Below are 13,391 nucleotides of genomic sequence, written 5' to 3'. Positions count from 1 at the left end.
AGTTTCAAAGCTTCAGGTCTTACATTAAGGTCTTTATATATTTTCAGTTGATTTTTGTACAAGGTGGGTGATAGCAACCTAGTTTAAGTCTTCTCCAAGTGGTTATCCAGTTTTCCTAGCACCACTTGTTGAAGAGCCTGTCTTATCTCCAGCACATGTTTTTGGCAACTTAGTCAAGAAACAGATGGCTGTAAATAATGTGGGTTTAACTCTGGGTCCTCTGTTTTGTTCCATTGGTCTATGTGTCCATTTTTATGCTACTGCTATGCTTTTTTTAATAAGTAGGGTTCTAGAATATTTTGAAATCAGACATTGTGATACAGTGTTGCACTTTTTGCTTAAGATTGCTATAGCTATTCAGGGTCTCTGTGCTTCCATATGAGTTTTGTTTTTTTCTAATTCTGTGAGCAATGTCATTGATATTTTGACATGTATTGTATTGAATCTACAGATTATTTTGGGTAGCATGGCCATTTTAACAATATTAATTTTCCTAATCCATAAAAATGGAAGGCCTTTCCATCTCTTAGTGTATTCTTCAATGTCTTCCCCCAGGAGTTTTAAATTTTTCACTGTAAACGTTTTTCACCTACTTGTTTAGGATTATTTCTAGATTTTCTTTTTTTTTTTAAGGATATTGTGAATGAAAATGTTTTCCTGATTTTTTTCTCAGCAAATACTTATTGTTTTATAAAAAAAAAATAATGCTTGTGTTGATTTTGTATTCTGTTACTTTGCTCAATTTTTCAGTTATATGAGTTTTTACATGGATTATTTAGGGTCTTTTAGAATTATATCACCTGTAAATAGGTACAATTCAATGTCCTCTTTTCTTATTTGTATCCCTTTTACTTTGTTTTCTTGCCTGATTGTTATGTCTAGTTGTTTGAATGATCTTTGTTCATTACTTTCTCCCTTATTCATCTTAGAGATTTGATGATTTACTGAATCAATGATATAGATTCCTTTTTCTCATTTATATATCTACTCTTCTAGTGACATTTATTCTTTCCTGGACTTTCCTGGACTCTGTTTATCTTGCTTCCTCTTCTGTGAATAGGATTCCTTTAAGTGTTTTCTGTAATGTAGGTTAATGGTGATAATTCCTTTAGTTTATGCTTATCTTAGAAGATCTTCTTTGATTCTGAAAGATAATTGTGCAGGACATAGTCATTTAGGTTTGCAGATATTTCCTTCAAGGGCTTGAAATATATCATTCCATGCCCTCCAGACTTTTATAGTTCTTCTATGAAACATATTGTTATTCTGATGGGTTTGCATTTATAAGTGACTTTTGCTTCTCTTGCAGCTTTCAATATTCTTTGTTCTGAATTTTTGGTAATATAACTATAATATAATGTGAAGAATTCTTTTCTGGTCATTTCTACTTGCAGTTCTAAATGCCCAATATGCATAAAATGTCAGACTCATACAGGACATCCATGTCATTCCCAATATTTGGAAATTTTTTGCTATTATTTCCTCTGAACAGGAGTAGACAATTAACTTACGATTAACTGGTTTGGTCTTTTAATCATGTCCCAAAGGTATTAGATGTTCTGTTCATTCTTATTTTATCTGAAAGTAATAATTTTTCAACCTTCTCTTCAAGCCCTGATATTTATTCCACTTGATCTTGTCTATTGGCAAAGTTTTCAACTGAGTTTCTTATTTGACTTATTGAGATTTCCATTTCCAAGATTTCTGTTTGCCTTTTTGAATCTCCCTTTATTGAATTGTTCTTTCATATTCTTCTTTATCTTCCTTAATTAATTCAGCTGTTTATTTGAATCCTCTTTGAATACATTATTTTTATTATCATTCTTTTAAATTCTTTGCCCAGCATTTCATCCTCTTTTTAGAATCAATTTTTAGAATCAATTACTAAATAGTTATGAACTTTGGGAAGAATTGTGTTGCCTTGTTCTTCCATGTTTCTTATATTTCTTTTGAGATTTGTGCCTCTGTTGAATGTGTACCTATTCCACTTTTATATGAAGGCCTTCTTTGGGAAGAGCCTTCTCATGATGATGTTTGTTGCATAGTATTGAATTTAATTCAAAATGGACTTAGTAGTGTAAGTTTACTTGTGGTTTCTCTGGCTGTGATTGGTGAATTTTGACAGTGCATACTGTGTTGGAGCCTGAGACTCCCCCTTTCTCTTTAGATCTTGCAAGAGAGGGTCCCTTTAGTAGTTTAGGTAGGTGTGTTATAGACAGCAGAGTATATGGATAATCTGTGGTCACTCTTCCAGACTTGTCAACAATGTGCTGTCTGCAAGAGTATGATAGCGCCCTATGATGAGGTCCCTTGTAGGTGCAGTGTCCAAAACAGTTGTTATTTCTCTCTGTTATTGCTATAGGAGTGGGTCTTCAGCATGATGCCAGCTATGCGTGCTTGAGGGCATGTTATTAACTTGGAGTTTTTATTTCCCCTACTCTTTATGCCGAAGTATCTGCTTAGGTTCAAGCAGGGTTGAGTCATGGGTGAAGTAAGGTGCAATCTCTTAGCTGGGCTGGGAGTACAGCTCAGTGGCAGAGGATCTACCCAATATGCATAAAATGTCAGGCTCAATCTCTAGTACCATGCAGAAAGAAGAAAACAAGTAACTCCAAGAAAAACAAATAAAAGCAAATCAGATACAAAACACTCATAACAACAATAGAAATGGCAACCACAAAAATCATACAGAATCAACCAAATAATTTAAAAATGATGAAAATAAAATTGAGGAAGTAAAAAAGGGAAAAGGAAAGCATAATAAAATTAAAAATAGAAAGGAACAAAAATGGTAAATTTTGAAAGCGAGAATAAAAAATAAGACAAAAATTTGAATCTTAAAAAAGAGTAAAGAAAAAATAAAAAGAATTTATGTGTGTTTGTGTGTGTGTGTGTGTGTATATACATACATAAATATTTGGACAAAATACTAAATATTTTTTTAAAGTTTTAATAAAGAATGAAAGAATCATCTCCACTGAGGTGATCAGTTGTCTGGGCAAGAGTAAATGCTTGCTACCTATGCAAATCAGCATTCTTCCCTTGTCTTCTTTAGCTGTGCACCTCTTGGAGAGAGCAAAGACTGGAGTTTATCATTCTTTCTTTCTTACTCTTATGTTGCTTCACAGATGACCAGTAGGAATGGATCAGTTTGGAACCAGTTAGAATACTTAGTTGGCCTTTTCATCAGTGTGAACTAGGGCAGCACAGGACAATATCTTGGCAGAAATCTACTCTGGAGATTAGATTCAGCTCAGTGTTTTTCCAGGACTGTGTAGCCACTGCATTTTAGTACATCTGATTCACCAACACCCTCTGCGAAATCCACTTGGAAGGGCAACAATTTGCACTTTGTGAGGGCCTGAGAGAGGGAATTGCCTGCAGCAGACCCTGCATAATCCACTAACCATGACTCTGGCCTTCCAAGACCTAGCTCCTAGCTCCTGTGCTCCTCTCATTAGTTCCCTGAACTTCTTTAGCTTGTTGTCTAAGCCATCCATCTTAAAGGGGGAACTCTGATCCTCCAGAGTCAAGTCAAATCTCAAGAGAGATTCCTGCTGAGACAGTGTAGTTAGTAATGTTTTCTATAGGTTCTCCAAGTTCAGGAAAATGCAGGGGCTTTTGTTTCCCAGAAGCAGCAAGCTCAGATGCAACCTTCTCAAGTTACTTCTATTACAGCACCACAAGTACACACTGGAAAGTACAGAGAACCTCTCCAGCACCAGCTTCCTATGCAGATACCAAACAGATCAGCTGTGTTCATTTGGAAGTACTGGCTCTCTGCACTGTGCCAATTTCTGTTCTACTTGTGTTCACTTGGTCTCCCTCCTGTCACTATAACCACCCACACCCCGCTACACTTGCCCTCAGTCACACTGTTGTATGCACTACATTGTTGCACACTCAGTACTGGGACACTCTTTCTCATTCTGTTCCACTCTGTAGAGTCCCTGGTCTTATCCAAGTCTCTATCCAGTATTGAACCCCAGCATCTTCCCATAGTCATCACTTTAATAAGAAGCTGCTCTCTAGTTGTTCTGATTCCAACTTCCAGAAAAGTAGGTGAGTGCAGGCGGGCCATCTTGCCTCTCCAAATCTTAACTTGTGGATACAATTCCCTACTAAAATGAACAAGAACTCCTTGGAGAAATACCTGATTCAAACGCTGGAGCAGAGAAAGTACAAGGAAAGCCTGATTCATTGTATTGTACCAGAAAGTGATAAAGAATAATGAGTGTACTTCCAAATGACATAAATTCATCACTCTTCATATATGAAACATTTTTATGAGTTGTGTCAGTCACCTAGTTGTTCATTATTTTGATCAAACTACTTGGAAAGAAGACTTAGAGGTGAAAAAATTTATTTTGGGTTCATGGTTTCAGAGGTCTCAGTTCATGGTTGGCTGACTCCACTGCTTTGAAGTTGAGGTGAGACATAATAGCAGAAGGACATGGTAGAGGAAAGCCTCTCAGCTCATGGAAGCTAGGATGGAGAGAAATGTGTTACAGTAGATGGGGTAGAGAGAGGTGATGGGAGGGGAAGGGAGGGGAGGGGGGATAGGAAGGGCAACAGAACAACAGACACTAGTATGGCAGTATGTATAAACGTGGCTGTATAACCAATGTGATCCTGCAATCTATACACGTGGAAAAATAAGAATTCATACCCCATTTGAATCAAATGTATGATATGTCAAGATCATTGTAATGTTTTGAGCAACTAATAAAAAATTTTTTTAAAAGGGGGAAAAGACAACCCACAGAATGAAAGAAACTATTTGCAAATCCAATAAGGGACTAGTACCCAGAATAAACTCTTAAAATTCAAAAATACACATAAATGGGTAAAGGATTGCCGGGAGCCATTCATGAACTGTGCATGAACTAAAATTAGCATGGAAGCCTTTGGGTAGGAAAATCTGGTATCTGGAAACTCACAGCGGCACTCCTGCTGTTGAGACTGCCCAGTTCACGTGAATTCCCATTCAGCTCTGTCACAGGTTCTGCACAGAACGGGAGATGGAGTGACCTACTGGAGCCACATAGCCACACAACCTCTCAGAGATGGGTATGACTTGCCAAGGTACCAACAAATCTGTTGACTGCAAGCTACCATGAAGCAAGACTACACCTGTTGAAACCTTATCCCTGCCTTTGATGTACTCTCTCTTAAATCAACAATTAGTGCCACCTTCTAGTTGTTCAGTTCCAGCTCCTACCAGGAGGAAGGAGCTATTAGGCACTCTGCTTTTTAACACTAATTTCTGGCTCTATCTCTTAATTCTTCACTAATTATTTCAGACTTTCATTTTCTCAGGCAGCTCATCACCTCCTGAGCAGAAAACTACCCTAGTGGGGTGATGGTTGCCCCGTGATGAAGGATATGAATAAATATTTCTCTAAGGAAGATACACAAATGGCCACTATGCACATGAAAAAAATGCCTAAGCATTTTAATCATCAGGGAACTACCAATCAAAACTATGAGATAATACTTCTTACCTACTAGGATTGCAACAATCAAAGAGTGTGATAATAACAAGTCTTAGCAAGGATGTGGAGAAATCAGTACCCTCAAGCACTACTGGTGGGTATGTAAAATGATAAAGTCACTTTGGAAAATAGTATGGTATTTCCTCAAATAATTAAACATAAAGTTATCATATGACCTAGCATTTCCACTCATAGGTATACATCAAAATAAATGAAAACATATGTCTGTATAACAACTTATACACAAATATTCATAGCAGCATTACTGATGATAGCCAAAAGTGAAAATAACCTAAATGTTCACCAACTAACAAATTAATAAGCAAAATGTACCATAAACATACATATTAAAAACAAAGTGAGCTAAGAATGTAGCCCAGTGGTAGAGTTCTAACTAATAAGTCAGCAAAATAAATGAAATGGAATCATAGAAAGTTCTCAATCCAAAAGAAGGTAGGGGGTAAATAAAAGAGAAAAAGAAGGAAATAGATGAGGAATATAGAAAAAAATCAAGATGGCAGATTTAAATGGAACCACCATATGAATAATTTCAGTAAATGTAAAGGGAAAGATACCTCAATACATTCTGATCGGATACAAAAAAATAAGACCCAAAATATATGTTGCCTATAAAAAACTCACTTTAAGTACAAAGATATAAATAAGTTAAAAGCGAAAGGAGGGTAATGATGTCCCATTCTAATGCTAATTAAAAGCAAGCTGGTTATATTAATAATAGAACAGTGGATTTCAGAGCCAAACATTTTAGTAGGGATAATGAGGATCATTTCATGAGAAAGGTTAAAACTCATCAAGAGAACATAACAATCTTAAAGATCTCTATACCTAATAACAGAGCTCCAAACTGCTAGATAAAAACTGATAAAACTGCAAGGAAAAAAATAGGCCAATCCACAGTTACAGTTAGAGATTCCAATGCACCTTTCTCAATAACTGAAAGAACAAATAGACAAACCAGTATGAAAATAAGAGACTTGAAGAACACTATCAACTTGAACTGATATTTATGAAACATCAGCAAAATACAAATTTTTGTCAACTTTTCATGGACCATTAACCAAGATAGGCCTATTCTGACCCCTAAAATAAGTGTTTATAAAGTTAAAAGGATCTGTATTATGCAACCTTTTTCCTCTGCCCATTAGGAGTTTAAATTAGTAACAGAAAGGTATTTGGAGAGTCCCCAAACATTGGAAACAAAAAAACACACTTCTAAATAACACATATATCAAAGAAGAAATAAAACTTGGAATTTAGAAAGTATTTTGAACATTTCTTAATTAAAAAGAAAACAAAGTTGTGGATTACAGCTAAAGCAATATTCATAAGAAAATTTATAATACTAAATGTTTATATAAGAAAAGAAAAAAAGGTCTCAAATCAATGACTTCAGCTTTTACCTTTAAAATGTTGGTAAAAAGTTAAACCTAAGCACAGAGTAAGCAGAAGGAAAAGATAAAACAAAGAAAAAAACAAACAAAAAATCAATGAAACAAAGAACAGATGAAATCCCAAGCTGATTCCTTGAGACTAGCAACAAAATTGACAAACCCTAATAAGGCTGATAAGAAGATCATATTCAAGTTACCAGTATCAGTAATGAGAAAGCACATCACTGAAAACTTTACAGACATGTAAAGACAATGAGGAGGATACTACAAGCATTTATGCCAGTAAACATGAAGGTTTCAGTGGAATGAAAAATTCTTTGAGAGGTACAACTTACTAAAGCTCATTCAAGAAGAAACAAATAAATAGAACCATATTTATGTAAAAAGTTGAATTTTTAGTTAGAGACCTTCCTACTAAAAAAGTACAGGTTCTAATGACTTCATTTGTGAATTCTACTAAGTGTATACAAATAATAATATCAGTTCTACATAAACTCTACCAGAAAAATTGAAGAGTAGGGAGAATACTTTCAAATTTACTTTACAAAAGTCATTTAATTATTAATAAACTCAGGTTATCTCCAATTTGTTTATACTGAATTTAAGGTATTTTAATTACTTAAAGAAACTTCCAGTTCTGTGCCTGTCCAACTGCTGAAGCTTTTCCACCTATTGAGTTTTTATTACAAATAAACCTCAAAGGGTGTTTTTTTCCTACAATATGGGATAATTTCCCAAATATAAAATAGGTTTGAATGAATTTTTAAAAGTAATCAAATTTTACTGATGTACAAGATTTTATTTCCTTAAAGTAAATATTCTTTAGTTCAACTTAAAAGGAAGAATGTATTATTTCCTTTATCTATGAGGACTACTTAAATTTGGAAAATATCCAAAGAAGTAGTTTTATTCTTAAAGGTTAATCATATTTAAAGACTATCAGTGGCACAGCACTTGCCTAGCATGTGTGAGGCACTAGGTTTGAACCTTAGCACCACATAAAAATAAATAAATGATAAATAAAATAATTCTCAAAGAGTAATAAAAAATACTCTTTGAATTTAATATAATTTTATTTATTAGGCAAATATTATTATAATTTAAGGTTTTTTGAAAATTATATATAAATCTTTAAATAACTTAAATATGCCACCTGAAAGATCTAAGAAATGTGCCAATTCCTGAAAGATCTAAGAAATTTTTTATTATGCCATAACATATGGAATAATAATACATTTTTTAATTTGAAAGACAAATTTTTTTTTTTTTTTTTTTTTTTTTGGTGCTGCTGGGGATTGAACTCAGGACTTCACACGTGCTAGGCGAGGGCTTTTACCACTGAGCCTGGGATAATACATTATTAAAAGATTTTTTTAAAGAGGTCTTAAAATATTCTAAATATCAATAATGAAGTATTTTCCCAAACATTTTTATATTTTACCATTGTTACATTATATTAAGATAAGTTATATAACAATAATGATAAAAACATGATGTGTAAGTAAGCATACCGTGTCTTGTTTTGGAATTTGGACTAAAACAGAAAGAAGCTGCTCCGTATCAAGGAATCTTGATATAACTGAAATAAACAGACAAAATGTGAGCATTTAAACTAGGGCTAGCCAGGCATCGTGGCTTATGCCTCAGCCTCTTAGTGAGGCCCTAGGTAATTTAGTGAGACCCTGTCTTAGAATAAAAAGGGCTAGGTAATCCTAGTGCGAAAAAAAAAATCCACAAAAAACAAAAACCTTTATGGTACAGTCAAAAATATATATATATATCGTGTAAAATAAAACAGAATAGTTCTACTGTAACTCTTACTTATTTTAATATTATTCTTTCTCTACCAGGAATAAAACAATACATTCTAATGTTCTTTTGTTAATTTTGATTTTTCACCCATCTTTTCTCAAAATTTGACACGTTGACAACCCTTTTCTTCTTGAAGCTACATCCTATTTTATTTATAGGATGTTACCTATAAAATTTTCTTTATCTACTTTGATCTCTACTTCTCTTTCTGATATTTAAAATTCTTAGTTTAGCAGCATGGCTTAACCACTAACCATGTAATTAACCTTCCATGAAGTTACCTAACTTCTCTGAACTTCAGATATTCTTATCTTTTCAATGTACATAGCATCAGATCCACTCACACTGGCCTGTGCAGGACCCAGGCTCACTGTAGGCCCAGGTCCACTCCTCCACCAGAAGGTAACCATGGAAGTCCAGCCTCCTCTGGCACAGCACCACCCCTTCTGACCAGGCCCAGGCCTGGCCCAGATCCACCCACAGCCCCCAGGACTTGCGCAGGACCCAGGTCCAAGGCAGGTCAAAGTTCACCCCTCCCCCCACCTGGGAGCCTAAGCCTAACCCACTTCCATCTTGGGACACTGCAGTCATCACCATTGCCTTCCCCACGCAGTAACCCCTAACTTTTTGACAACAGACAGTGCCTAGAAGCAGCTGCATCTCAGAGCAGGCATCCCAAGAGAGCGTGAGGCCCACCCTTTCAGCCCCATCTCTGTAAGATACTGCATGCATCTTGGGGCACCTTAACTATTGTCTCAAGTTGCCTCAACTATTGCCGCCACCATCTTTAGATGCAGTAACATACATTAAGGGACACCAGCAGGGTCTGGAAGCCCAACATCAAGGTGAGGTACAGACAATCTGCACAGGTACTACAAGAATATAGGGGAGATAGAGACTCAGGAGAAAAAAAAAAGAAATCCTTGAAATAAAGGATACAATAAATCAAATAAAAAACTCAATAGAAAGCATAACAAACAGACTAGATCACTTGGAAGAAAGAACGTCAGATAATGAAGACAAAGTATGCAATCTAGAAAATAAAGTTGATCACACGGTGAAGATAGTAAGAAACCATGAACAGAACATCCAAGAATTATGGGACAGCATCAAAAGACCAAATCTAAGAGTTATTGGTATAGAGGAAAGCATAGAGTTTCAAACCAAAGGAATGCACAATCTCTTCAATGATATAATATCAGAAAATTTCCCAAACGTGAAGAATGAATGGGAAAACCAAATACAAGAGGCTTATAGGACACAAAAATGTACAAAATTACAACAGATCTACACCAAGGTACATTAAAATGAAAATGCCTAGCTTACAGAATAAGGATAGAATTTTAAAAGCCACAAGAGAGAGAAATCAGTTCACATAAAGGGGGAGACAAATTTGTATCTTAGCAGGTTTTTCAACCTAGACCCTCAAAGCCAGAAGAAGATCATAGAATGACATATACCAAGCTCTAAAAGAAAATGGATGCCAACCAAGAATCTTATATCGAGCAAAATTAAGCTTTAGATTGGATGATGAAATAAAAACCTTCCATGATAAACAAAAGTTAAAACAATTTATAATTAGAAATCTTGCATCACAGAACATCCTCAGCAAAATTATCCACAAAGAGGAAATGAAAAACAAGGATAAAAATCAGCAGAGAGAGGTATTACACTAAAGGAAAAATCTAATCAGAGGAGAAACCAAGTCACATTAATTACCAAAATAAACAAAAATGGCTGGGAATACAAATCATGTCTCAATAATAATCCTGAATGTATGGCATAAACTCACCAATCAAAAGACATAGACTAGCAGATTGGATAAAAAAAAAAGATACAATAATATGCTGCCTCCAAGAGACTCATCTCACAGGAAAAGACATCCACAGATTGAAGGTGAAAGGTTGGCAAAAATCATACCACTCACATGGACTGCGGAAGCAAGCAGGGGTTTCCATCCTCATATCAAATAAAGTAAACTTTAAGCAAAAGTCAATCAAAATGAATAAAGAAGGACACTATATACTGCACAAGGGAACCATATACCAATAAGACTTAACAATTATAAATATATATGCCCCAAATAATGGAGCATCTATGTTCATCAGAAAACTCTTCTCAAGTTCAAGAGTCAAATAGACCACAACACAATAATTTTGGCTGACTGTAACACACCTCTTTCATCACTAGATAGATCTTCCAAACAAAAACTGAACAAAGAAACTATAGAACTCAATAATGCAATCAATAACTTAGACTTAACTAACATATATAGAATATTTCATCCTTCAATGAGAGAATACACTTTCTTCTTAGCAGTACATGGATCCTTCTCTAAAATAGACCATAAACTATGCCACAAAGCAACTCTTAGCAAATATAAAAAAAAATAGAGCTATTACCCTGCATTCTATCAGATCATAATAGAATGAAATTAGAAATCAATGATAAAATAAGAAAAAAAGCTACTCCAACACCTGGAGACTAAATAATATGCTACTGAATGAACAATGGGTTGCAGAAGATATCAAGGAGGAGATTTAAAAAAAAATTAGAGGTGAATGAGAACACAGATACAACATATTGAAATTTCTGGGACACTATGAAAGCAGTTCTAAGAGGAAAGTTCATTGCATGAAGTTCATTCCTTAAAAGAAGAAAAAGTCAACAAATAAATGACTTAACATTACATCTCAAAGTGCTAGAAAAAGAAGAACAAATCTACATCAAAAAGCAGTAGAAGACAGGAAATAATTAAAATCAGAGCTGAAATCAATGAAATTAAAACAAAAAAAAAACAATTGAAAAAATTGACAGAACAAAAAGTTGGTTCTTGGAAAAAATAAATAAAAATTGACAGATCTTTAGTCATGCTAACAAAGAGGAGAGAGAAAACTCAAATTACTAACATAGATGATGAAAAAAGAAATATCATGACAGATACTACAGAAATACAGAAGATAATCAGAAATTATTTTTGAAAACTTGTACTCCAATAAAATAGAAAATATAGAAGGCACCGACAAATTTCTAGAGTCATATAATTTGCCCAATTGAATCAGGATGATATACACAATTTAAAAAAAAATCAATTTCAGGGCTGGGGATGTGGCTCAAGCGGTAGCACGCTCGCCTGGCATGCGTGTGGCCCGGGTTCGATCCTCAGCACCACATACAAACAAAGATGTTGTGTCCGCCGAAAACTAAAAAAAAAATAAATAAATATTAAAATTCTCTCTCTCTCTCTCTCTCTCTCTCTCTCTCCCTCCCTCTCTCACTCTCTCTTTAAAAAAAAAAAAAATCAATTTCAAGCCATGAAATAGAATATGCCATCAGAAGCCTATCAACTAAGAAAAGCCCAGGACACAGCCAAGTTCTTCAAGACCTTTAAAGAAGAACTAATATCAATACTCTTCAATTTATTTCAAGAAATAGAAAAAGAGGGAGCATTTCCAAACTCATTTTATGAGGCCAATACCACCCTGATTCCGAAAACAGGCAAAGCACATCAAAAAAAGAAAACTTTAGACCAATATCTCTAATGAACATAGATGCAAAAATTCTCAATAAAATTCTAGCAAGTCAATTACAAAAAGATCATGCATCATGATCAAGTGGGATTCATCCCAGGGATGCAAGGGTGGTTCAACACACGGAAACCAATAAATGTAATTCATCATATCAATAAACTTAAAGATAAGAATCATATGATCATCACAATAGATGCAGAAAAAACAATGACAAATACAGAACCCCTTCATGTTCAAAACACCAGAAAAATTAGGATAACAGGAACATATCTCAACATCATAAAGGCTATCTATGCTAAGCCCCAGGCCAACATTCTAAATGAAGAAAAATTGAAGGCATTCCTTCTAAAACCTGAAATAAGACAGGGATGCCCTCTTTCACCACTTCTATTTAACATAGTTCTTGAAACACTGGCCAGAGCAATTAGACAGACAAAATAAATTAAGGGGATACACATAGGAAAAGAAGAACTCAAACTGGCACTATTTGCTGATGACAGGATTCTATACCTACAAGACCCCAAAAGTTTCACCAGAAAACTTCTAGGACTCATAAATAAATTCAGGAAAGTAGCAAGATATAAAATCAACAACCATAAATCAAAGACATTTCTGTATATCAGTAACAAATCCTCAGAAAGGAAAACTACCCCATTTACAATAGCCTCAAAAAAAATTAAATAAAATACTTGGCAATCAACTTAACGAAAGAGGTGAAAATCTATATAATGAAAATTATAGAATCCTAAAGAAAGAAATCAAAGAAGACCTTAGAAGATAGAAAGATCTACCTTGCTCTTGGATAGGCAGAATTAATATTATCAAAATGACCATACTACCAAAAGCACTATACAAATTTAATGCAATTCTGATCAAAATCCCAATGGCATTCCTCACAGAAATAGAAACAGCAGTGATGAAATTCATCTGGAAAAATAAGAGACCCAGAATAGCTAAAGCAATCCTTAGCAGGAAGAGTGAAACAGGTAACATCACTATACGAGACCTTAACTATACTACAGAGCAATACTAACAAAAACAGCAAGGTATTGGCACCAAAACAGACTGATAGACTAATGGTACAGAATACAGGACACAGAGACTAACCCATAAAATTACAATTATCTTATATTAGATAAAGG

The 13,391-nt window shown here is 34.7% G+C and overlaps 1 protein-coding gene across 1 annotated transcript in view; it reads right to left on the bottom strand.

Moving 5' to 3' along the window:
• Positions 1-13,391, bottom strand: part of Msh4 (mutS homolog 4) — an 86,553-nt gene that overhangs the window by 44,781 nt on the left and 28,381 nt on the right. The window contains exon 8 of the mRNA XM_027935258.2: positions 8,419-8,486. Within this exon, the coding sequence (XP_027791059.2) occupies positions 8,419-8,486 (68 nt within the window). The remainder of the gene's footprint in view (positions 1-8,418; positions 8,487-13,391) is intronic.

Source organism: Marmota flaviventris, chromosome 10, assembly GCF_047511675.1.
Source record: "Marmota flaviventris isolate mMarFla1 chromosome 10, mMarFla1.hap1, whole genome shotgun sequence".
NCBI classification, from domain to species: Eukaryota; Metazoa; Chordata; class Mammalia; order Rodentia; family Sciuridae; genus Marmota; species Marmota flaviventris.
Note: the sequence above shows the minus strand (reverse complement) of the source record. Positions and strands in the feature narration are given on the sequence as shown.